Source organism: Saimiri boliviensis, chromosome 11 (assembly GCF_048565385.1).
Source record: "Saimiri boliviensis isolate mSaiBol1 chromosome 11, mSaiBol1.pri, whole genome shotgun sequence".
NCBI lineage: Eukaryota > Metazoa > Chordata > Mammalia > Primates > Cebidae > Saimiri > Saimiri boliviensis.
This window is the reverse complement of record NC_133459.1, coordinates 117,631,567-117,659,131: the sequence shown is the minus strand read 5'-3', so window position 1 is coordinate 117,659,131 and position 27,565 is coordinate 117,631,567. Positions and strand designations below refer to the sequence as shown.

At 37.4% G+C, this 27,565-nt stretch overlaps 1 protein-coding gene across 6 annotated transcripts in view; it reads left to right on the top strand.

The window, feature by feature from the left end:
* BTBD8 (BTB domain containing 8) overlaps positions 1–27,565 on the top strand; it is a 133,902-nt gene that overhangs the window by 64,005 nt on the left and 42,332 nt on the right. For 5 of the 6 annotated variants that reach the window (XM_074381436.1, XM_074381437.1, XM_003933307.4 and 2 more), the window contains 4 exons: positions 13,463–13,543; positions 14,958–15,054; positions 20,871–20,959; positions 21,368–21,470. In XM_074381436.1, coding sequence (XP_074237537.1) covers positions 13,463–13,543; positions 14,958–15,054; positions 20,871–20,959; positions 21,368–21,470 — 370 coding nt within the window. The other variant, XM_074381440.1, reaches the window with a different exon arrangement.

Below are 27,565 nucleotides of genomic sequence, written 5' to 3'. Positions count from 1 at the left end.
GGTTGCATGAATGTCTTCTTTTGAGAAGGGTCTGTTCATATCCTTTGCCCACTTTCTGATGGGGTTGTTTGTTTTCTTGTAAATTTGTTTAAGTTCTTTGTAGATTCTGGATATTGTCAGATAGATTGCAAAAATTTTCTCCCATTCTATAGGCTGCCTATTCACTCTGATGATAGTTTCTTTTGCTGTGCAGAAGCTCTTTAGTTTAATTAGATCCCATTTGTCAATTTTGGCTTTTGTTGTCATTGTTTTTGGTCTTTTAGTCATGAAGTTTTTGCCTATGCCTGTGTCTTTTTTTTTTTTTTTTTTTTTTTTTGACGGAGTTTTCGCTCTTGTTACCCAGGCTGGAGTGCAATGGCGCGATCTTGGCTCACCGCAACCTCCACCTCCTGGGTTCAGGCAATTCTCCTGCCTCAGCCTCCTGAGTAGCTGGGATTACAGGCATGTGCCACCACGCCCAGCTAGTTTTTTGTATTTTTAGTAGAGACGGGGTTTCACCATGTTGACCAGGATGGTCTCGATCTCTCGACCTCGTGATCCACCCGCCTCGGCCTCCCAAAGTGCTGGGATTACAGGCTTGAGCCACCGCGCCCGGCCTTATGCCTGTGTCTTGAATGGTAATGACTAGGTTTTCTTCTAGGGTTTTTATGATTTTAGGTCTTACATTTAAGTCTTTAATCAATCTTGAGTTAATTTTTGTATAGGTATAAGGAAGGAATCCAGTTTCAGCTTTCTGCATATTGCTAGCCAGTTTTCCCAACACCATTTATTAAATAGGGAATCCTTTCCCCATTGCTTGTTTTTGTCAGGTTTCTCAAAGATCAGATGGTTGTAGATGTGTGGCATTACTTCCGAGGCCTCTGTTCTGTTGCGTTGGTCTATATCTCTGTTTTGGTACCAGTACCATGCTGTTTTGATTACTATAGCCTTGTAGTATAGTCTGAAGTCAGGTAGTGTGATGCCTCCAGCTTTGTTCTTTTTGCTTAGAATTGACATGGCTATGCAGGTTCTCTTTTGGTTCCACATGAAATTTAAGGTGGTTTTTTCCAGTTCTGTGAAGAAGGTCATTGGTAGCTTGATGAGGATACAGTTGAATCTGTAAATTACTTTGGGCAGTATGGCCATTTTCATGATATTGATTCTTCCTGACCATGAGCATGAAATGTGTTTCCATCTGTTTGTGTTCTCTGTTATTTCGTTGAGCAGTGGTTTGTAGTTCTCCTTGAAGAGGTCCTTTTTGTTCCTTGTTCGTTGTATTCCTAGGTATTTTATTCTCTTTGTAGCAGTTGTGAATGGGAGTTCGTTTATGATTTGGCTCTCTGTTTGTCTGTTACTGGTATGTAGGAATGCTTGTGATTTTTGCACATTGATTTTGTATCTTGAGACTTTGCTGAAGTTGCTTATCAGCTTAAGGAGATTTTGGGCTGAGATGATGGGGTCTTCTAAATATGCAATCACGTTATCTGCAAATAGAGACAATTTGACTTCCTCTCTTCCTGTTTGAATATGTTTTATTTCTTGCCTGATTGCCCTGGCCAGAACTTCCAGTACTATGTTGAATAGGAGTGGTGAGAAAGGGCATCCTTGTCTTGTGCCAGTTTTCAAAGGGAATGCTTCCAGTTTTTGCCCATTCAGTATGATATTGGCTATGGGTTTTTCATAAATAGCTCTTATTATTTTGAGATATATTCCATCAGTACCTAGTTTATTGAGTTTTTAGCATGAAGGGACATTGAATTTTATTGAAGGCCTTTTATGCATCTGTTGAGATAATCATGTAGTTTTTGCCACTGGTTCTGTTTATGTGATGGATTACATTTATTGATTTGCGTATGTTGAACCAGCCTTGCATCCCTGGGATGAAGCTGACTTGATTTTGGTGAATACGCTTTTTGATGTGCTGCTGGATTCACTTTGCTAGTATTTTATTGAGGATTTTCACATCAATGTTCATCCTGGATATTGGCCTGAAATTTTGTGTGTGTGTGTGTGTCTCTGCCAGGTTTTGGTATCAGGATGATGGCCTCATAAAATAAGATAGGGAGGCATCCCTCTTTTTCTGATGTTTGGAATAGTATCAGAAGGAATGTACCAGCTCCTCTTTGTACCTCTGGTAGGATTCGGCTGTGAATCCATCTGGCCCTGGACTTTTTTTTTTTTTTTTGGTTGGTAGGCTATTAATTACTGCTTCAATTTTAGAACTTGTTATTGGTCTATTCAGGGATTAGACTTCTTCCTGGTTTAGAATTAAGAGGGTGTATGTGTCCAGGAATTTGTCCATTTCTTCTAGAGTTTCTGGTTTATTTGCTTAGAGGTGTTTATAGTATTCTCTGATGGTAGTTTTTATCTGGTGGTGATATCCCCTTTATCATTTTTTATTGTGTCTATTTGATTCTTCTCTGTTTTCTTCTTTATTAGTCTGACTAGGGGTCTGTTTTATTGATATTTTCAGAAAACCAGCTCCTGGATTCATTGATTTTTTTTTTTTTTTTTAAGGGTTTTTCATGTCTCTATCTCCTTTTCTTCTTTGTTAGTCTGGCTAGCAATCTATCTATTTTGTTGATCTTTTCAAAAAACCACTCCTAGATGTCATTGATTTTTTTGAAGCATTTTTTCGTGTCTCTGTCTCCTTCAGTTCTGCTCTGACCTTAGTTATTTCTTGTCTTCTGCTAGCTTTTGAATTTGTTTGCTCTTGCTTCTCTAGTTCTTTTAATTGTGATGTTAGGGTGCCAATTTTAGCTCTTTCCTGCTTTATCTTGTGGGCATTTAGTGCTATAAATTTTTCTTTAAAAACTGCGTTAGCTGTGTCCTAGAGGTTCTGGTGCATTGCATCTTTGTTCTCATTGGTTTCAAAGAACTTATTTATTTCTGCCTTCATTTCGTTATTTACCTAGTAGTCATTCAGGAGCAGGTTGTTCAGTTTCCATGTAGTTGTGTGGTTTTGAGTGAGCTTCTTTTTTTTTTTTTTTTTTTTTTAAAGATGGGGTTTCACCATGATGGCCAGGCTGGTCTTGAACTCCTGACCTCGGGTGATCCACCCACCTCGACCTCCCAAAGTGCTAGGATTACAGGCGTGAGCCATCTCACCCAGCTCTTGAGTGAGCTTCTTAATCCTGAGTTATAATTTGATTGCACTGTGGTCTGAGAGACTGTTATGATTTCTGTTCTTCTGCATTTGCTAAGGAGTGTTTTACTTCCAATTATGTGTTCAATTTTAGAATAAATGCAGTGTGGTGCTGAGAAGAATGTATATTCTGTGGATTTGGGGTGGAGAGTTCTGTAGATATCTATTAGGTCAGCTTGGTCCAGAGCTGAATTCAAGTCCTGAATATCCTTGTTAATTTTCTGTTTCGTTAATCTGCCTAATATTGACAGTGTGGTGTTACAGTCTTCCACTATTATTGTGTGGGAGTCTAAGTCTCTTTGTAGATCTCTAAGAACTTGCTTTATGATTCTGGGTGCTCCTGTATTAGGTACATATATATTTAGGACAGTTAGCTCTTCTTGTTGCATTGACCCCTTTACCATTATGTAATGCCCTTCTTTGTCTCTTTGATCTTTGTTGGTTTAAAGTCTGTTTTAACAGAGATTAGGATTGCAACCTCTGCTTTTTTTCCTCTGTCTCTTTCCCTTTGCTCAGTACATATTCCTCCATCCCTTTATTTGAGCCTATGTGTGTCTTTGCATGAGAGAGAGATCTCTTGAATACAGCACACCAATGGGTCTTGACTCTATTCCAATTTGCCAGTCTGTGTCTTTTAATTGGGGCATTTAGCCCATTTACATTTAAAGTAGTATTTTTGTACATTAATTTGATCCTGTCATTATGATGCTAGCTGGTTATTTTGTCCATTAGTTGATGCAGTTTCTTCACAATGTTGATGGTCTTTACAATTTGGTATGTTTTTGCAGTGGCTGGTACTGGTTGTTCCATTCCATATTTAGTGCTTTGTTCAGGAGCTCTTGTAAGGCAAGCCTGATGGCGGCAAAATCCCTCAGCATTTGCTTGTCTGTAAATAATTGTATTTCTTCTTTTCTTGTGAATCTTAGTTTGGCTGAATATGAAATTCTGGGTTGAAAATTCTTTAAGGATGTTGAATATTGGCCCCCTCTCTCTTCTGGCTTGTAGGGTTTCTACTGAGAGATCTGCTGTGAGTCTGATGGGCTTCCCTTTGTGGGTAACCCAACCTTTCTCTCTGGCTGCCCTTAGCATTTTTTCCTGCATTCAAATCTTGGTTAATCTGATGATTATGTGTCTTGGAGTTGCTTTTGTTGAGGATATCTTTATGGTGTTCTTTGTATTTCCTGAATTTGAATGTTGGTCAGACATGTCTTTTTAAGTTGGAGAAGTTCTCCTGGATAGTGTCCTGCAGAGTGTTTTCCAGCTTGGTTCCATTCTCCCTATAACTTTCAGGTACACCAATCAAATGTAGATTTAGTCTTTTCACATAGTTCCAAGACCAAATCCATTCTTGGAGGCTTTGTTCATTTTCATTCTTTTTTCTTTTAATCTTGTCTTCATGCTTTATTTCATTAAGTTGATCTTTAATCTCTGATATCCTTTCTTCTGCTTGATTGATTCAGCTACTGATACTTGTGTATGCTTCACAAAGTTCTCATGCTCTGTTTTTCAGCTTCATCAGGTCATTTATGTTCTTCTCTAAACTGGTTATTCTAGTTAGCAATTCCTCTAAGCTTTTTTCAAGGTCTTAGCTTGTTTGCATTGGATTAGAGCATGCTCCTTTAGCTCAGATTTTGTTATTACCCACCTTCTGAAGCCTACTTCTGTCAATTTGTCAAACTCATTTTCCATCCGGTTTTGTTGCCTTGCTGGCGAGGAGTTTTGATCCTTTGGAGGTTTTTGGAATTTTTTTTTGGATTTTTTTGTTCTGGTTTTTGGAATTTTCTGCCGTTTTGTGCTGGTTTTTCCCCATCTTTATGGATTTATCTGCCTTTTGTTTCTGAAGTCAGTGACCTTTGGATGGGGTCTCTGATGGACGTCCTTTTTGTTGTTGTTGTTGATGCTATTCCTTTCTGTTTGTTAATTTTCCTTCTAACAGGCCCCTCTGCTTCAGGTCTGCTGGAGTTTGCGGGAGGTCCACTCCAGACCCTGTTTGCCTGGGTATCACCAGAGGAGGCTGCAGAACAGCAAAGGTTGCTGCCTGTTCCTTCCTCTGGAAGCTTTCTCTTAGAGAGGCACCCACCAGTTGCCAGCCAGAGCTCTCCTGTATGAGGTTTTTGCCAGCCCCTGCTGGGACAGGTCTTCTAGTCAGGAGAAATGGGGGTCAGGGGCCCACTTGAGGAGGCAGTCTGACCCTTAGCAGAGCTCAGATGCTGTGCTGGGAGATCTGCTGCACAGAGCCGTCAGGCAGGAATGTATAAGTCTGCTGAAGCTGTGCCCACAGCTGCCCCTTCCCTCAGGTGTTCTGTCCCAGGGAGATGGGAGTTTTATCTCTAAGCCCCTGACTGGGGCTGCTGCCTTGTTTTCAGAGATGGCCTGCCCAGAGAGGAGGAATCTAGAAAGGCAGTTTGACTATAGTGGCTTTGCTGAGCTGTGGAGGGTTCCACTCAGTTGGGATTTCCCCACGGCTTTGTTTACACTGTGAGGGGAAAACCGCCTACTTAAGTCTCAGTAAGAGTGGACGCCCCTCTCCCTACCAAGCTTAAGCATCCCAGGTCGACTTCAGACTGTTGTGCTGGCAGCAAGAAATTCAAGCCAGTGAATCTTAGCTTGCTGGGCTCCGTGTGGGTGGGATCTGCTGGACTAGACCACTTAGATTCCTGCATTCAGCCCCCTTTCCAGGGGAGTGAACCATTCTGTCTCGTTGGCATTCTAGTTGCCACCCAGTTGGAAATGCAGAAGTCACTGACCTTCTGTGTTAATCTCAGAGCTGTTCCTATGTGGCCGTCTTGCTATGTCCACCTCAGGATAGTAGAATTCTATCCTTGTCCCTGCATTGGGGAGTGGAAGGATATAGTTGGAAGGAAATTTTCCTGGTCTAGTAGACAGAAGGGCAAAATTGTCCAAATGCTATAATGTAAATTGAACCACAGCCAACACTTCTGTGAAGGAAGTCTTCCAGTGATAGCTTGGGCTTTGTAGCATCAATTTGGATTTTCATATCTCCCTTGTGAGATTCCTGGGATTGCCCCGGTCTTCAGTATAAGTTTCAAAATTTAAATGATACATATTTTTCTCCTGACTAAAATCCTTCAATGTCTTCTTATAATTAGAATTAAACTCAAACTCTTTACCATGACTACAAGACCCTCCATGATCTGGCCCCTGGCCTCTCTCGTTTTTTATCATTCTTGTCTGCATTTGTAGATTTTTTCCTCCAGTAAGCTCGTTCTTGCATCAGGGCCTTTGTTCTTCTGCCTTCCTCTGCTTTAGAGTTTTTCCTTCTTTTTTATTATTATTTTTTTTTAGAAAGAAAAAAATAATAAGAAAAAGAATAAAGAAGAGGAAGAAAGAGAAAGGAAGAGGGAGAGAGAATGAGGGTATTGCTTTATTGCCTGGGCTAGAATGCAGTCTAAATATGGGTATGCCTATAATTGTCCTTAATAATAGAGACATAAAAGAAAATGAGGGAAGAGAATAACAAACAAGGAGCCAGCCAACATTTCATTTAAACTTCTAAGTTGATATGATGTGGTACTGATAAGAGTGTATATTTTGTGTATTTCAAGTGGAGAGTTCTATAAATGTTAATTACGTTTACTTGTTCCAGATCTGAGTTCAAGTCCTGGATATTGTTAATTTTCTGTCTCATTGATCTGTCTAATATTAATGTTGAAGTTTCCCACTATTATGTGTGGGAGTCTAAGTCTCTTTATTAGTCTTGTATATCTGGGTATTCCTGTATTGGGTGCGTATATTTAGGATCTTTAGCTCTTCTTGTTGTTGCGTTGATCCTTTTATCATTATATAATGTCCTTCTTTGCTTCTTTTGATCTTTGTTGCTTTAACCACTATTTTATCAGAGGCAAAAATTGTAACTTCTGCTTTTTATTTATTTATTTTAGCTCCCTGTTTGGTTGGTAAATCTTTCTCCATCCCTTGTTTTGAGTCTTTGTGTATCCTTGAATGTGAGATGGGTCTGGATGCAGCATACTGATGGGCTTTAGTTTTTTATCCAAATTGCCTGTCTTTGGATTGGGGGATTTAGTCAATTTAAATTTAGAATTACTAATGATATATGTGAGTTTAATACTGCCATTTAATATTAGCTGGCTATTTTTCCCATTAGTTGATGTAAATTCTTCATTATATTGATGCTCTTTACTTTTTGGTATTTTTTAGAAAGGCTGATACTGTTTGTTCCTTTATATGTGTAGGGGTTCTTTCAGAAGCTCTTGTAAAGCAGGCGTGGTGGTGATGAAATCTCTGAGTACTTGCTTGTTCACAAAAAAACTTTATTTTTCCTTCACTTATGAAGCTTAGTTTGGCTGGATGTGAAATTCTTGGTTGAAAGTTCTTTTCTTTAGGGATGTTGAATATTGGCTCCCATTCTCTTCTGGCTTGTAGGGTTTCTGCTGAGAGATCTGCTGGGAGTCTGATAGGCTTCCCTTTGTGGGTAACCTGACCTTTCTCTCCGGCTGCCCTTAGTATTTTCTCCTTCATTTCAACCCTGGTGAATCTGACGATTATGTGCCTTGGAGTTGCTCTTCTTGAGGAATATCTTTATGGTGTTCTCTGTATTACCTGGAGTTGAATATTATCCTGCCTTACTAGGCTGGGAAAATTTTCCTGAATAATATTCTGAAGCGTATTTCCCAGCTTGGATTCATTCTCTTCGTCACATTCAGGTACACCTATCAAGCGTAGATTAGGTCTTTTCACATAGTCCCATATTTCTTGGAGACTTTGCTCGTTCCTTTTTATCCTTTTTCTCTAATCTTGTCTTCTTGTTTTATTTCATTGAGTTGATCTTCGACCTCTGATATCCTTTCTTCTGCTTGATCAATTCGGCTGTTAAAACTTGTGCATACTTCATGTAGTTCTCGTATTGTGTTTTTCAGCTCCATCAATTCACTTATTTTCCTCTCTAAATTGTGTATTCTTATTAACATTTCGTCAAACCTTTTTTCAAAGTTCTTAGTTTCTTTGCATTGTGTTAGAACAAGTTCTTTTAATTCACAGAAGTTTCTTATTATCCACGTTTTGAAGCCTGCTTCTGTAATTGGAACACACTCGTTCTCCATCGAGCCTTGTTTCGTTGCTGATGAGGAACTGGGATCCCCCGCTGAGGGAGAGGCGTTCTGATCTTGGGTATTCTCAGCCTTTTTTGGCTGTTTTCTTTTCTTCGTTGTAGATTTATCCATCTGTGTCTTTATAATTACCATCTTTGTAATTGGGTTTCTGAGTGGACGTCCAACTTACTGATTCTCAGCGCCGAAATCCGAGCAACCCACTGCGCCAACTAAATCAGCGGCGTTAAGATTGATGGTGCTTTTCTGACTCACCAAGAACCGACACTCTGAGGCGCTGGCAAAACCGCCTCGCCGGTCACAAGAGTCGCGCTGGTGACCTGTGGGGTTCCTCCTCCGCTGGGAATCTCCTGGTGTGTGAACAAGAAGAATTCACGTGAAGGTGTGGCGTCCTCTCGTTCTTTGCGCTTTCACTGGGAGCTACGATACCAAGCTGCTGGTGATCAGCCATCTTGGATCTCTCTCCCAGAGTTTTTCATCTAGTATTTTGCATGGCTGGCTTCTTCTCATGCTTGAAATCTCATATCAAGTGTCAACTTCCTAGACTATCTCACCTGATAAGCTACAGGCCAACTCTTCAGCTACTCTCTCTTATATTATCCTATTGTGTTGTTTTCATGGCATTTTCACTGTCAAAATTATCTTTGTAATATTGTCCATGTCCTCCCCACTAGAATGTAAACTTCTTTTATCCACAAAGTTTAGAATGAGCCTATCATTCAAAAATATTAATTATGAATAAATGGAGTCTCTGTGTCCCCTTAGCCCACCCACAGGGCTCCACGTAGGAGCCCAGAACTTTAAAAAGTACACATGAAACAGAAATTTTATTTTACTTATTTTTATTTATTTATTTTTTTGAGAGAGAATCTTGCTCTGTCACCCAGGAGGGCAGTGGCACAGTCTCAGCTCACTGCAATCTCTACTTCCCCGGTTGAAGCAGTTCCCCTCCCTCAGTGTCCTGAGTAACTGGGATTACAGGCATGTGTACCTCGCCCAGCTAATTTTTTATTTTTAGTAGAGACAGTGTTTCACCATGTTGACCAGCTGGTAACACAGAGATTTTAGTAGTTTAGATTCATGTTTAGTCTCTGATCTTAGATCTTTGTCCTGAAATCAGTTTTTCTTTTTTCTGAATAGATGTAGTGTTTTCATCTCCTGTAAGCTTTTATTCTGATTGCATTTTAATGGGAATAGTGCTTTAAATCTTTCCATTTAAACTATGGGCTATTGGAACAATTTATTGCTTTGCTAGGCCAGCTGATCATGTATTTTATAAACACTTTTGGTAAAAAATATAATACAAATGACTTACAATATAATGAGAATGCAGTTTATTAAAACATCTGCCAAGACAGCAGGAAAACTATTTCTTACTGTTTTTATAGTATTATATATATTGATATGTAGGCTCAAATGTCTAGATTTTGCTGTTTATTTTAATATGACATATTTTTATTTAGTCATTGTCTTTCACTTATACGAAGTATTTTTTAAAAATGATTATTTCAACATAAATAGCCAATTTTTATTAAGTTGATAAGAATGGTCCTTGAAATCTGAGGGAAGTATATGGAGTTACTACACATTCAAGTAATTATGCTAGTGTTTTAAATTAACAAACTACAGATAATTTGCTTGATTAAATCTTGTCATATTTGTAGTACATAAATGAGACTATTTAGATATTTGACTTTATTCCCTAAGTATTAAAGATGCAGAATTTTGAATCAGCAGAAACTAGTACTTAGCCATGGTAGGGGTCAGTAAATATTTAATTAATGGAAAAGTATAAATTAACAAACTACAGATAATTTGCTTGATTAAATCTTGTCATATTTGTAGTACATAAATGAGACTATTGAGATATTTGACTTTATTCCCTAAGTATTAAAGATGCAGAATTTTGAATCAGCAGAAACTAGTACTTAGCCGTGGTAGGGGTCAGTAAATATTTAATTAATGGAAAAGTATTTATGTATTTTCAATTTAGTCTCCCTATGAAGGTTTGAGAAGATGCTGTAAGTGCCCTAATAAGCCATTTGTTAAACCTTTATCAAACATTTATTGAACATATATTATTTAAGGCCATAGAATCAAAGCAGAAACCTTACTGATTCCTGCTTTCTGGGACTCTGTTTTCTTCTTCTTTTTTTTTTCTTTTTATGGACCTGCCATTGGGAACATACCCATTTACTTATTTTTTTTTTTTTTAAGACAGAATCTTGCTCTGTTGCCAGGCTTGGTAGTGGTGCAGTCTTGGCTTACTGCAACCTCTGCTTCCCGAGTTCTCCTGCCTCAGCCTGTAGCTGGGACTACAGGCACACACCACCGTGCCCAGCTGATTTTTTGTATTTTTAGTAGAGATGGGGTTTCACCATATTTTCTTCTTGGTTTCCTAGTTTTGTTTCTTTAACAGGTATTAGATACTATGCTTAACAGACTGTAGGGATCTTGCCAACACTATCTTGATCGTGATTCTACCACAGAGCTCCGGTATTATGTAGGGAAAGGGAATTCTTCTGATCCTGGGGGTATTGAATCATTTGCTGACATTCTGCTGGTATCAGAGATACAGAGATAAATGGCAGGACCCCGCCCTTGCAGAGCACAGTTCAGAAGGAGAGACAGATGTGTAAACAAAAATACTGCAAGTCAGTTTGATAAATGTGATAATGGAAGTAGGTGTAGTATACTGCTTCAGAGCCCAGGCTTTGGATTCAGTCTGCCTGAATTTAGATTGCAGTGCATTTTGATTTTGGGCAATGTACTTAATTTCAGTTTCTTTATGTATAAAATGAGACTGATAGTATCAACTATAGAGTTGGTATGGTGATTAAATAACCCAGTAGCATTCAAAATACTTCCTAGCTCAGGAACTGGCTCTTAAGTGCTCAATAGATGATTGTTGTTTTTAACATTCAGTAATTTTTTTTCTTATGTCTGAAAGAGAAAAGTGGAGAGGGAGAGCATTTTAAGCACAATGAACAGTATGTGCTAAGACATGGATGTACAAATATAAGGAAGTGTAAGTAGCTCAGGTACAGAAAATGAGTAAGTTCAATTACCTTGGAACAGCTGCTAGAGAGGGAGAACTGGAGATCAGATGATAAAGGACTTAGTACACCAAGCTAAGGAATTTGGACTTTGTTCTATGGACTTTTGAGAATAACTGAAGAGTTTTAAAGCAGGATACTATATCATATATTCATTTTAGCAAAGTCACTCTAATAACAATGCGGGAAATGGGATGCAAGTGGAAGATTCCAGGCAGGAAACATGTATGAGAGGATACTGTTGCAGTACAGATGGGAGAAAATAAGAGGCTGAACCAGGTCAGTGAAAGAGGAAATAGAGAGCAGAGGCTGAACTCAAGAAATTGTGGAAGTTACAAATGATTGACAGGAAATAATGAGGGCTAAGATGAACCTCAGGTTCTGATGTAGGCATATAGCGGAATAATGTCTGTCAGAGTCTTCAAGGGGGCCTAATAAATAGCATACTTCCTTCCTGTTCAGAATAAAGCAAAATAATCAGTGAGTGAAGCAAGAAAACATTTCCTTTATTACCGATAAAAACTTTTAAAGAAGTACAGGTTGAGTATCCTTTATCTGAAATGCTTGGGATCACAGTGTTTCAGATTTTTTCAGATCTTGGAATCTTTACATATGCATAATGAGGAGTCTTTGGACTTGGGGATGGGGATGAAGCCTAAGTCTAAACACAAAATTTATTTATGTTTCATATACACTGTCAAATTCAAAATAAAATATAGAGAAAAATCTCTAAATTAAATGTTTTATTTAGGAATCATAGAATTACATTCAGAGCCTACACACAGACTGCAGTGATCTTTCGTATGTCTGAAGAACAATGAGAAGTTGGGGGTTTTACTGGAGAAATATATATTGTTTTAAAAGGAAGTTCATGGCACTAGAGAAGCTTTTGGGAGTTGGCAAGCTCTGATTTGAGTGAAGGTGGTAGGTAAGACTAGCCAAGGGAGGTTGTTTCAGCAGCTACTAGGTAAAACAGTTCTCAGAGTTACGGCAGGCTGTTTCTGCAGCTGGCCCTGTGGAAAATTCAATTCTTAGAGCAGATGCTATGTGCCCCAAGTGCTTTTGCCTCTGCACCTTGACTGTGATTCAGTTGGGTATGGAAAGAATGATCCAATATATGTAATCAACTTATACAACACCTTAAAGCATAAAGGCAATTTTATTTGATATTTTAAATAATTTTGTGAATGAAACAAATGTATATATTGAACCATCAGAAAGCAAAGGTGTCACTATCTCGTTGGTGCTTGAAAGTTTTGGATTTTGTAGCATTGTAGATTTCCAGTTTTCATATTAGCAATGCTCAACCTGTAGAATGTGCTTTAATGCAAGAGCCAAAGTTGGCTTGCTTACTGTATCCCTCTAAAACAGCCCACCCGAGAAAAAGTCTGAATCTGCATGTCAGATATACTTCTTCTCCATCACTTCTTCCTACTGGTTCAGCAGAGAAGAAAGGAGAACATACATCAGATTACCTCTTAGATAAGAGGCACCAACCACGCAATTCATTCCCCTTGGTATGGAGGAATAGAGGCTGAAGTAAGATGCAAGGCGCTCTGTACAGCACTCTTAACAAGATAGGAATAACCGAAAGAGGACGAACTTTGGTGTGGGGAGTAAGAAGAAGGTCATGAATTCAGAGTTTGAGATATGGCAGTCAGTTGGACTTAAAGGTTGTCATTCCAAACTACCTCTTAAGTCATTTTCTTTTTCATCTGTATAATGTGTACATTGGTCAATACTAGAGCCACTGACAGGTGTTACAAATTGAGAAATCTGTGCAGCATAACAAGAATCTTCCTAGTGCATAGATTTGTGCAGTTGAGGCTTTAAGTAAGATCAGAGGCCATTTGTTGAAGGTGCTAAGAAGAGAATTTCTTAATGAGTCTCAGAGGTTGGACAGTGACTAGAAGTCTTTTCTAACTCTAAAAGTCTATGATAGAAGATACTCAATAAATAAACAATGCTTTGATAACATACTAATAACATTTTATAACTCATATAAAAATCCATAGCTGTAGTTCTGTTTAAATTAATGGTATACCTTCATGGATGTTATTTGAAGAGTATATTCTTCAGGTAAAAGGAATATTAGACTGTTATCTTGGCTTGAAGTTTATGGGAAAATAGAATGAATCCTTGATATAAGTTAAACCTTATTTATTTCTGGATTTGAATTTTCTTTTATTTTTCAGTATAAGCCATGTAGAACTGAATGTTATGATGCATTTTATATATGGAGGGACTCTGGACATTCCAGACAAAGCTAATATTGGGTATGTATTACTTTTTAATAATTTAAAATATGAAAGAATTAGGTTCTGTTTTGTTGAGCTGTGTTGCAAAGTGTTAATGAAGTTTTTTTTTTTTTTTTTTTTTTTTGCTTTTTATAATCTGTTTTACTATATCTTCAGCATGTTTTGAGAACATCTAAAAACAGTAGGTCACCTTATTTCGAAGAAAAAGTAATTTATCAACTCACAGTAATAAGATTGAGAAAGGTCTTTATTAGACTTAAATTTAGAAGAACTTAAAATTACGGTTTATAGATCAATAAATTGGTTAAACTTTTATCAGACTTTGAAAATTATTTTACTACTTTTTAAATTTTAGGATGTCTTTTCTAAACAGCAAAAGAAAAGAAAAACATGTTTAAGAATAAAGGGGATTTGCCAGGCACAGTGGCTCACACCTGTAATCCTAGCACTTAGGGTGGCAGAGGCAGGAGGATAGTTTGAGCCCAGGAGTTTGAGATCTGCCTGGACACTATAACAAGACCCCATTCTTGGGGGGGGAAAAAAAAAAAAAAAAAATATATATATATATATATATATATATATATATATATATATATGGCATCCTAAAGACCAATAACTATGTGAATTTTTAATGTGCTATAGTGAAATGCCACCCAAGCTTCCGAAATACTACTGGAGAGTGAAATTTAACCTTACTTTTTAAATTTTCTGGATGTCTTCCATTTTCTTGCTATTCTAATGTCAGACAAATGAAAGCTACTTTTTTTTTTTTTATTTTAAAACTTATTTGATTCCTTTAATTTTAAACTGAATAAATATATTTTTCAGGAGAACATATTGTGAGTCACAGGGTTTAGTACTAAGGTTTTATCCCCTGGCAACCTATATGAAATTTTATTCTTTCAAAGCTTGTAGGCTTCTTAAGTACCTAAAGTATGTGTAGGTATTCAGAAATACTTGCCATATGAAATAAGCAAAAAAAAAAACTCTGATCATTGGATGCTGTCTCCAAACTTATGGTTATTTGTAGACATTTTCAATATGGTAAGACATTACTGAATTGCCTGCCCCCACCCCCACCAGGAATCTTTTATTATACAAATTCGTTGCAGAGAGTTTTGTAACTTTTATAGCCTTTAAAGCAGTTTCTTGGCCTTTGTTCTGTATATCACTGAGCATATGAAGGGAATTTGAGACATCTCCAAATTTATTTCTTGTTCTCTACCGATCAAATCATGTGTCAGTGCTTTCAACTTTTGGCCTTATGCCCTGTTTATAATCCATAAAGGGTACATATTATGTAATACTGAAAATTAGAATTAAAATCTCTCATTCTTTTTTCTAAACACAGTATATATTATCAAGAAATTGCTATATATTGTGCCTTGATTTTTAAATTGGAGAATTAACAGTGCCTCTATTTTTATTTTAGTCAGATACTCAGTATGGCTGATATGTATGGACTGGAAGGATTAAAAGAAGTAGCAGTCTATATTTTAAGAAGAGATTACTGTAATTTCTTTCAGAAGGTAATTATTGAGCCTCAGAAATCTTTTATCCAGTGCTTTGTCATCCGTTATTACCTACTAGATTTTTAACTCTGATTGTAATAGTGCTTTAAATATTTAAAATATTAACTAAATTTAGCTAATGAGAACTCCAGTTGAGAAATAACACATTGTCTGCTTGCAAAAATCAGAAACTATTTCAAATAATTTTAAGTAAAACAAAATTGACTGGGGGTTGGCTATTGAGAGGATGTAGGAGTATTCTGTGTAATTCAAAGGTACTCAGAGTTTGGAACTAGGAGGAAGGAAGTTAAGAACTAAGGTTACTTTCTCCATTTATCAAAGGGCTACATCGTGCTTTATTTCTTATTCCTGAAAGTATACTCCTTCCTTCTACCACCTCTCTTTATAGCAGGGACTTGGGTTGCAATGTATTCTCTCCTACCAGTCTCTTCAGGTGATCTATGGATACTAACTAATTTTAATTTTAGTTACTACAAAGGTAAGTTGAAAGTCTAAAGAAAGATCTCATACTATGCATTTCAAAGCCATCATACATTATTCTTAGATTATCCATTGTTTTGATACATTCTGTAATTATAGGTTATTTTTATCTTATTTATGCTTTCTATGTTTTAAAAATTTTCTACAAAGAACATGTATTACTTTTACAATCAACAAAAACATATCTAACTTTTTACATCGTATTTCCCTCTTACTGGTGTTTGAAGCAATGATATGCGTTGTGTGAATTCTAATTAAGTGGTTTTAATAATGCTTAAATTTACATTTTTGTTTTGGGTAGGTCTTTTTTGACCTCCCTACAAGTTGTAACTGTGGAAACAGCCCATGTGCTGAGAGAGAGCCATGAACAACTGGGTCCAGTACCACAACTACTACCAACTTCTCAAGGTTTACTGAGAAATAATTAAACCCCTCAGCTTCCTATAATCAACCGTTCGCTTCAGCCTCTATAAGTAAGGGGCTTGGAGGAGGGAAGCCTGCTGGTGGTGTCCTCAGCTTTGTAGAAAGTGAGGAATTCGGGTGAAAGCTTTTTCCTTCTTCATATGTCTCCCTCATATTTCCAGTCAAGTGAAAGTTAGAAGGGGGATCCAAGTGAATCACAAAGATTAAAGCTAGAGAATATCTGCACTGAGGAGATGATGTCCTCTCATTCCCCAGATGAACATTAACTATATCTGTAAAACCATCCCACCCTGGAGCTTCCATCAAAGATGAAGAGAAAGTGGTAAGAAATTTCTTGAGAGAGCTTGGAATATGTCTGAGAAGCCAGTGAGAATGTACTTGAGTGATGAGATTTCTAAAGAGAGAAGGCTTGCTGGAGAAGCCAACACTAGCCTTAATGTAAGGGACTACAGTTACTGTCATATAGAGAAAAAAGTATGAGGAGTCCACTTTGCACCCTGGTTACACATGGTCCACAGGGGAGAAGGAGGACCTTAATGATTTCATGAAAGTTAGAGGAGACTGATACAGGGCCAGATGACACCATGTCCCACACATCATGAGCCACTTAAAAGAGTTCTTATCCGCAGAGAGGCTAAGTCGAAGTCTGATCTGCCACTAAAGGAGCCATTATATCAACAAAAGCCTCCAGCATCTGAATTAGAACAGCTAAGGACATCTTCTGACTACCATGTTGGTCTCCCCTTAATTACATAAGGTGACAAGAGCCATAATCTTTTTCCATATGAATTTGACCCAGAAAATGGAGGAGCAGGAGATCAGACCATGCTCAATTCTGTTTCACATCTTCTCAACCATAAATCTAGTCAGTCATGGGGAGGGAAAGATTTAAATCAGATACGATGATGAGATAGGTGTTAAAATAGTACTGTGCTGAATTTCCGTAACAATAGTATCTAGAAAGTATTGGAATCTGCCTATAGTGTCATTAAGAGATGGGAGAAAGGGGAGATTTGACATAGCATTGTTGAAAGCATTAGTTGGGAAAATAAAAAGTCTCATGTTATTATCTTCTCTGAACTGACACTCTTCAATAAGCCAGTTAAAGCTTATTTAAGAGGTTTAAAAGTTGTAAAAATATAGAGGGGGAAAATATAGAGGGACAGCAGGCGGGGGGACAGCATTTGGGGAGAGATAGCATGGGGAGAAATGCCAGATACAGGTGAAGGGGAGGAAGGCAGCACATCACACTGCCATGTGTGTACCTATGCAACAATCTTGCATGTTCTTCACATGGACCCCAAAACCTAAAATACAATTTAAAAAAATATATTAATCCCCCCCAAAAAAAGTTGTAAAAATAATCTTTTATGAATAGTCTGGACCATTGCCTCTATTTTTTTTAAATATGTGTATGAGTATATGTGGGTTATATGCAGCTTCTTGTATTTTACTTTCAATAATTCACTTTATTTTAAAAACACAAAAGACATTTGTTTATACTATTAATAAAACAACAGAAAATGAAATTTATTTTTAATTATTAGTATGGTATTTTGTTAAACTTTTTTTGCTTTATTTCATTTATTTTAATATAGTCTATTTTGCTGTGGTCACAGATATTTGAGAGAACAGTTTCTGATTTTGTTGACCAAATCCTTAAAATTTTTGTTTTCTATTTCTTAATACATAATTTTATAAATATACTTTTGAATATATATAATTTTTAACTTTTACTTCCTTTTTTTTTTTTTTTTGAGATGGAGTCTCCCTCTGTCACCCAGGCAAGTGCCACAATCTCAGCTCACTGTAACTTCTGCCTCCCAGGTTCAAGCTGTTCTCCTACCTCAGCCTCTCAAGTAGCTGGGACTACAGACATGCACCACCACACCCAGCTAATTTTTGTATTTTTAGTAGAGACAGGGTTTCACCATGTTGGTCAGGCTGATCTGGAACTCCTGACCTCAGGTGATGCGCCCGCCTTGGCCTCCCAAAGTGCTGAGATTACAGGAGTGAGCCATCATGCCCAGCCATAGTTCTTAATTATGCAGTTTTTTTTGGTGGTGACTTAAATATCATAAACTTACAATGTTATACAAATATGGGTATAATGTGGTGGACAGTCAGCCCCAGAACTCCGAGCAAGCTAGCTTCAGTCATTTCATTAGCTTCACAATCCTGCCTTTTATACAATTAAACATTTTGGAGTTCATTTATAGGATTTTGGCAGGCTTTAAATTTTTTTTCTGCACCAATTAAAAATATACTTTAGGCTGGGCATGGAGGCTCATATCTGTAATTCCAGCACTTTGGGAGGGAGGCTGAGGTAAGAGGATTGCTTGAGCTCAAGAATTTAAGACTTGCAAGGGCAACAGAGGGAGATCTTGTCTCTAAAAAAAAAAAAAAGAAAGAAAATTAGCCAGGCATGGTGGGATGTGCCTGTGCCTGTGGTTCCAGCTACTCAGGAGGCTGAGGCAGGAGGATCACTTGAGCCCAGGAGTTTGAGGCTGCAATGAGCTATGTCATACCACTGCATTCCAGCCTGGGTGACAGAGCCAAACCCTGTCTTAAATCTATATATATAATACACACACACACACACACACACACACACACAAATACACACACACACATAGATATACAAACACACATGTATATATTTTATATAACTTAAAGTATCTCCAGTTATTTCAAAGGGATCTTAATTTTTTAAATGGTTAATATGCAAAGCAAAATACTTACACTAAATTTCTTTTTGTATGTTTGTTTTTTGAGATGGAGTCTCACTCATTTGGTCACCCAAGTTGGAGTCAAGTGGCATGATCTCAGCTCACTGCAACCTCTACCTGCCTCCCAGGTTCAAGCCTCCTGAATACCAGGGATTACATGCGCACACCACCATACCTGGCTAATTTTTGTATTTTTAGTAGAAATGGGGTTTTGCCATGTTGGCCAAGCTGATCTCCAACTCCTGACCTCAGGTAATCCACCTTCTCAGGCATCCCAAAGTTGGGATTACTGATGTGAGCCACTGCATCCAGCCTACATGCAATTTTTTAAATACTAATATAATACTTTCAGGAGAGGGATATTAGAAAATCACATTAATAGCGATTCATAAATAAAGAGTTGGAAAGCCGGGTACAGTGGCTCATACCTATAATTCCGGCACTTTGGGAGGCGAAGGCAGGTAGAGCATGAGGTCAGGAATTCAATACCATCCTGACCAACATAGTGAAACCCTGTCTCTATTAAAAGTACAAAAATTCGCCAGGTATGCTGGTGCACACCTGTAATCCCAGCTACTCAGGAGGCTAAGGCAGGAGACTCTCTTGAACCTTGGAGTCGGAAGTTGCAGTGAGCCGAGATCATGCCACTGGACGACAGAGCAAGACTCCATCTCAAAAAAAAAAAAGACTTGGAAATCACTGCCCTTATCAGGACTATGTTAGAGACATTTCCAAAGAAGGCTTTGCTCTTCTCTGAGAGCAGAGATTTTCAGAAGTACACATTTAGAGACGATATCAAATTGGCTGTTTGGTGGTCTTTAACACTTAATAAAGAGTTAAAGAGAAACTCTTAAGCCTAATCGGGAAATAAATGTGCTTAGTAATGTAGTCCAAAACATGAAAATACATGGCATGGGCAATATATAGCAAAGATATGTAACAACAAATGAAGTGAGTTGTTTTCACTATTTGTATCTATGTTTTATTTGTTTGCATTTATTACTTCTGTATATGTGCTTTTAAAAATACATTAATTATGATCTAATTAAATTTCTCTCTTTTTATCAGGTCAATATAGGGCCTCTCATTGGGCAATTACTTTATACGTTAGGAAGCAGATTAGACGATGTTGTTGTATTGCAATGTGATGTACTAGAAATTATTATACCATTTTAAAAAAAAATTTATTTAACCTAAAATAAATTAGAATAAAAATTGTGTGCATTCTGACGGCTAAGAGTTCAAATGATATACTATAAAATTAAAGGTTGTTAGTGACACTTGGTTTTAAAAGAATAACAGACTTTTAAAAAAACTTAGAGCATTTTTAGGTTCACAGCAAAATTGAGAGGGAAGTACAGAGATATCCCACATACCCACTTTCTTCTAACATGTATAGCTTCCCCCATTATCAACATCCTCCACTGGAGTGGTACCTTGGTTACAGGTGATGAGCATACAATTATACATGATCCAAAATTCATGGTTTACAATAAAGTTTACTATTCATGTCATACAGTTTATGGGTTTATACAAGTGTATAATGACATGTATCTACCATTATAGTATCATACGGAGTGTTATCGGTGCCCTAAAATCTTCTATGCTCTGCCTGCTCATCCTTCCCTCCCCGTTAACCCCCAGCAACCACTGCTCTTTTTGCTCTCTCTGTAGTTTGGTTTTTCCAGGGTGTAATATAGTTGCAATCATATAGCATAAGCCTTTTCAGTTTGGCTTCTTCCACCTAATAATAGGCATTTAAGATTCCCCCATAGCTTTTCATGGCTTAATAGTGCATTTCTTTTTAGAGCTGAATGTTTCACTGCATGGATGTCCTACAATTTATTGTTCACCTAGTAAAGGACAACATGGTTGCTTCCAAGTTTTGGCAGTTAAGAAGAAAGCTGCTATAAACATCCATGTTTGAGTTTTTGTGTAGAAAGGTATTTTTAAGAAAAAAATTAAGACTCTATGACTGGAGCATGTCTGTAGCCTCAGTATGAGCAGAAGTTAATTTCAGATAAAGAATTAAATACAGAAAATAAATTTTGAATTTATCAAATTTTGAGTTGTATGTGTTCTGCAGTTTAGGTATATAAGTTGGATTATCTTTAAGAACCAAATATTTTTATCCTCTGTAAATTGAAAAAGAATAAATGTGGTGTTTTCCATCAATTTTAGCCTGTTTCCAGAACATTGGTGTCTATACTAGAATGCCTGATTATTGCTCATTCATTTGGAGGGGAAAGTCTTTTTGCTGACTGCATGAAGTAAGTTATCTTAAGTAGTGCTAATACTATTAATTTCGGGATTTTGTTTTTCTATTCTAATTTTGTGGGGAGCTTTAGAGTTTGCCTATTTTCTTGGCACAATGTAAGTAAGTAGCTTAGTGCTGAACTAGTTTCACCAATTAAGTAGGGTATTAATTTAGATAATACCAAAGATTCTTGGGATCATTTTATCTTAGCTGAACCATGGTTAATTATGCTAAAATCTGTGCATATGGGTTTAAAATACCTGTTTACAGAAAAGAGAATATGAAGTTCATTTTAGAGTTCATCAAATTAATAGTGTTAGATCATATATATGCATGGTTATGTAATTGGAAACCAAAATATTGACTAGTGTAATGAAAAACATCTTAATTTCTTTAACTTGGTATTCTTTGATTTTAACAGGTGGATTGTACAGCATTTTGCAAGGTTTTGGTCTGAGAGAAGCTTTGCAAATATACCTCCTGAGATTCAGAAAAGTTGTCTTAATATGTTGATTCAGTCCTTAGTAAGTATAACCTGAATACTCTTTTGTGTGTTTGCCATTAAAAAGTTGATTCAATTTTGTATAATACTTTAAATGATTGAAATATAAATGTAAAATATTATAAAAGCAAGAGCGTGAACCAATTCAGATAACCTGATTCTAAGATTCAGTTCCTTTGAAACTGCTCTCCATACCCAATTCATCAGTCAGGGTTCAAACAGAGACGCAGAACCTATAGGAGGTATATACTGATTCATGAACAAAGCAGACATGGTGCCACTGATGAAAGCTTATACGTTGGCTCAGCAATATTGACTTCCACTCACCAAGTGGATCTGGGTACAACGCTGAATCCCTCTCGGTGGTACCATTCTTTGAGAGAATCAGCCACCTACCTGGTGGCAGGTTGATTATATTGGATCACTTCCATTCTGTAAAAGGCAGTGCTTTCTTCTCACTGGAAAAAAGCATTTGCTTTGGATAGTGATTTGCCTCCCTTGCTCATAGTGTTTCTGCTGAAACCACTATCCATGAACTTACAGATGCCTTATCCATTATCATGATGTTCCACACAGCATCACTTCTAAATAAGGAACTCACTTACCAGCAAATGAAGTATGGAAATTGGGCTTTGCTCATGGAATTCACTGGTCTTAGAAAGATCCCATTCATCCTGAAGCAGCTGGCTTGAGAGAATGGAGGAAAGGCTTTTGAAGACTCAGTTATAATACCAGTTAGCTGGCAATGCCCTGTGGGGCTGGGGCAGTATCCTCTAGGATGTAATACATGCTCTAAATCAGATTTTTATTTATACTGGTATTTCTTCTCTAGTCAGGATTCATGGGCCTAGAAATCAAAGTTTGGAAATGGACATGGCACCACACACAATTACTCCTAATGGTTCACTAGCAAAATTTTTGCTTCCTTTTCTCACAACTTTAGGCTATGCTGATTTATAAGTCTTAATCCCCAAAAGAAGAATGCTTCCACCTTGGGACACAGGTGGAATGATTCCACAAGTAATGATTCTGTTGAACTGGAAGCTGAGACTGCCTTCCTCTAGCCACTGTAAACCCAGAGGCAAAGAAGAATTATTGATAGATTGAGCCTATCAAGAGGAAATTGAGTTGCTGCTATAAAATGTGGATAATGTAGAGTACTTCTGGAATGCAGTACTCCCAGGTTCTATGAGTAAAATCAATAGAAAGCTGTAAGAACCCAGTTTAGGCAGTGCTGATAATGGCCCTGATTTTTAGGAATAAACATTTGGGCCACCCTGCCAGATAAGAACTATGAACAGTAAAGTACTTGCTGAGGGCAAAGGGCAAAAAATATACAATAGTTAGTAGAAAAGGGTATGTAAAAATAACAGCTGTACCTATGTAAGGAGTAGAGAAGTGAACACTGCAGTAGTTCTGATATAAACATTCATATTCCTTCTTAATATATGTTTGTCTATATGTTAATCAATTTTTTTTCTCCTACTGCCCCATTCCCCATCATCTAAGATGTGTATAATAACTTTGTATCTATGTATTTAAGTTCCAAGGTATCAAAGAAAATGGAATCAGTTTGAAGAAAAATGAACATCCCCTAAAGACAAAAAGAGGAACTCATACTTTCTCTTTTAGAAGGAAAGGGTTAGCATGTTTGTTGTGTGGAGGGATAGTTGTATCTTGTTAGGTGGAAGCATGACTGTTACTGTCTCCATTTGGGAACCAAGTATGGTTTTAAGAGATATGTGTAGTTGCCAAGTTGACAAGAAGTTGACTCTGTAACATGTTAGTTTGACTAGGGTCAACTACACTTCACAGAATTTCCTTCTTCTATATTTCTAGTTAGAGTGACCAAAATAGACAATTTTGTGTGAAATTTGGAGGACAGGAGTGAAACACTCCTTTTACACTAGGAAGGTTGGAACACTACTGCAGTGTTCATTTACACTAGGAAGGTTATTTACTGGCTCACTGCAGCCGGGTCTATAACTCTTCTTCCTTGCCCTGTATCCTCCTTCCACTTCTCTTACCCTAGGCCAGGTATATGTCTAGCTTCCAGCATTTCCTGCAGAATACCCACTGCATCCAGATCGGAGGCAGTAAGACTGACGTGAGTCCATCCTTGTAAATTCCAGCGGATGCTCTTGGTGTCAGTTTGTTCTCACTCTCCCCAGCATTACATCCATCTTTTCTCAACTGCCTGCCCTTTAGAATTCAGACTACACCATTAGATACAAAGGGTGTTTAAGCAGCTCCCACAATTGTGTAAGGTCAACTCCCTGTAACAGATTTCTTCATGCAATAAGTCTGCATTTGATGTCATTGATACGTTCTTGGAATCTTAGAATCTTGGAATCTAATTTGACTTTAAACAAAACAATGTATAGCAAAACTAATTTTACTGTAGACTAATAGACATGAACAAGAGTTAAGTTCCTACAGTACATTTCTGGTCACAAAAAGATCATCAGCCTTCTAGTAAAGACCCAAAACACTTCTTATATTGAACATCAAAGTAAATGTGAGCTATACATACATTTCAGAAATATTAATAAAAACAAGGTAAGTATTTACCCAGTTTTTGGTGAATCTGTGAGTGGCAGCAGTAGCGATGGTGGGTTAAATCAAGGAATAAATGTTTGCAAAGCAAAAATTGTAAGGAACACCGCCCACCACCATGCAGTTTCAAAACAATCACAAATATGGCAGCCTCACTGAGTGTTTTTATATTGTATCGCTTATTGTCATATATATGTGTGATTATCATATACTTTATGAATTTTTACTTTACAGTAATTCATATTCATTTTCCAATATGCTTTTTCTGGTTTCAGTTTGTGGGTGGCTGGAGCCTGTCCTTGCCCCTAAGGGCCCAAGGTTGAAATCAGCCCTGGCCAGGATGCCATTCCAGTACAGGGTGCACTCACAGCACAGAAGACTCTCTTGTACTGGAACAATATAGAGATGGCAGTTCTCCTAATGTGCACATCTTTGGGATGTGGGAGGAAACTGGAGTGTCCAGAGAAAATCCATGCAGGTGTGGGCAACACATGCAAACTCCACACAGACAATGGCCTGACCAGGGATCCTTTTTTTCCTCATCAACATTATAATAAAACAACAGTAAACAAAATGACATTATTCACGGACCTCCTATGTATATATAAATACCTTCTAGTGGTCCCATGAACCCTGAATGTTAACATCATATGGGGTTACATAGAAGATACCTAGAAATCTAACTGGGAAAATAAGTGTAGGATATCAGCTGGTGAGAAACCACTACAAAAAGTCAATGTAAGGCTGAGCACAGTGGCTCATGCCTGTAATCCCAGCGCGTTGGAAGTACGAGGCAGGTGGATCATCTGAGGTCAGGAGTTCGATACCAGCCTGGCCAACATGGTGTAACTCCATCTCTACTAAAAATACAAAAACTTAGCCAGGAATGGTGGCATATACCTGTAATCCCAGCTACGCGGAGGCTGAGCCTGGAGAATTGCTTGAACCCAGGAGGCAGACGTTGCAGTGAGCCCAGATCATGCCATTACACTCCAACCTGGGCAACAAGAGCGAAACTCTGTCCACCCCCGCCCCCCCAAAAAAGTAAATGTAATCTGTTTCAGCTAATGGAGGACTTTGTTGTATTGTTGCTTAGCTTACTGTTTTACGTTAGTTTTGTTTGTCAGTGAATAGTTAACAAATTGCCCCAGCTATAATTCAGCTCAACGGAAGAGGCAGGTTTGTTTACTAATGTAGTAGTAGTACCAGTATTTTTTTAATGATTTTTTTCAATAGTTTTGGGGGTACAGGTAGTTTTTGGTTAGATGGGTGAGTTCTTTAGTGGTGAAGATTTTTTCTTTAGTGGTGAAGTCTGAGATTTTAGTATACCCATCACCTGAACAATGTATATTGTACCAATATATAGTCTTCTATCCCTCACATCTTTTCCAACCTCTCCCCTTCCTAAATCCCCAAAGTTCATTTCATCATTGTGTATGTTTTTGCGTCCTCATGGCTTAGCTCCCACTTCTAAGTGAACGGAATATATACAGTATTTGCTTTTCCATTCCTGAGTTACTTTACTTAGAATAATGACCTCCAGCTCCATGCAAGTTGCTGCAAAAGATATTATTTCATTCTTTTTTTTAAATGGCCCAGTAGTGTTACATGTTGTATATATACACCATATTTTCTTTATCTACTCAGTACCAATATTTAGTGGATTTTTTTAGACTTCTAGGACTGAACAAAATACTTTTTTTGAGAAATTTAGCATAAGACAGGTACTATTTTCTCTACTTCACATATGAGAAAAGAGAATCAGCCAGGCGTGATGGCTCACGCCCTTAATCACAGCACTTTGGGAGGCTGAGGCAGGTGGATCACTTGAGGTCAGGAGTTTGAAACCAGCCTGTCCAACATGGTGAAACCCCGTCTTTACTTAAAATACAAAATTAGCTGGGATGGTGATGTGTACCTGTACTCATAGCTACTCGGGAGGCTGAGGCAGGAGAATCACTTGAACCTGGGAGGCAGAGGTTGTAGTAAGCCGAGATCGTGCCACTGCACTCCAGCCTGGGCAACAAGAGCAAAACTCCATCTAAAAAAAAAAAAAAAAAAAAGGAGAATCAAAGAGGTAAGTGCTTTGTTCAAGTTCCCAAGACAGTAAATTACAAAACCTGGTCTTAAAACCAGTTGCTACCATTCTAAATATAATATGATAAGTGCTCTATGTGAGCAAAGATTTTTTTTTTTTTAAATGTGTGGGCCTTGACTTCAAGAAACTCACAAATTGATGGAAGAATAGGCATTTAAACAACTAAGGAAAATACAAGTTAGTCTATGATGAGTACAAGCATTAAGTTACATGTCAAGTCTTCTCTACCTTTGTAGCTTGAACCTTAGAACAGTGCTTAGCACGTTAGCACTCAGTATATATTGTCAAATAGGTAAGTAAGTGAATTGTGTAACTTAGAATTCAGGTGTATACATAGGTTCACAGAGGTTAAATCTGGCTGGAATAATGAGAGAATTAATTTGAGATGAACCTGGTTAGAGGACAATTTAAAAGTAAGTAGGTTAGGGCATTCCTGAAAGACTAAAAATGTGACCAGGGATGTGGAGACTAGGCAGTGTCAGTATTCTGCTGTAACTGGAATGAGAGAAGATGAGTCTGGGGACAGGCTAAGGATAGATTGGGAGGAATTTTGGCTGAGTATCTTGTTAACGAGTTTGATTTTTTTTTTTCTAAGCAAGTGGTAGGTATGTGATTTTAATTGAAGAATAAGCGCTTCAAACTCTGCGTCTCACAGTGCTATACTCTTTTATTTTGATTTTATAGCTCTAATTAGGTTCTTGTAAGTTTTGTGGTGAATACTTGACATACTTGACTTTTTCTTTTAAGACAGATAAAAAGATGAACATCAGAACAACCGAACATCTAGTTTGATCAATAGCCTCTGGCATCATGGTGATTATTCTCAAAATTTGTCTTTCCTTGTGGATAATCAGGTTTTAAGAAACACTAATTTAACATATTTGTCATATTTCATTATAGAAGTAAAATATGTTTATCTTAATGGAAAATAGAGTATTTTAATTTTCTCAAAATTTGCAGTATGTTACCCAGAAAGAGCAAGCAGTCTTTTTTTTAACAATAACCCCAAAATGGCCCTTTAGAAAATCTTACGTACATGCAATACTAATAGTGTTATTTTAAAAAATAGTTCCAAATTGTTACATTTTTACAGATTTGATATTAACTAAAACAATGAGTTGCATTTTAAAAAATTTCTTGTGTGTTTGCAGATCTCACAAAGCATTACTTATGACCAATTCTTATTAATATGACTTTTGCCTGTGGGAAGTAATGTATTTTATACACAAATTATATCTGGGCATTCTAGTTATTGTACTACTTTCTATATATTTTCTTATTCATCCTTTACTTATTTTATTTTTGAAAGAATACTTAACGGTATCTATGCTCCTAACAAATTTTTAAGTGTACAATATAATTGTTGTCAACTATAGGCACACAGTTGAACAGCAGATCTCTCATCTTTCATAACCGAAACTCAAAGCCCAGTGATAGCAACTCCCCATTTTTCCCTTCTCCAG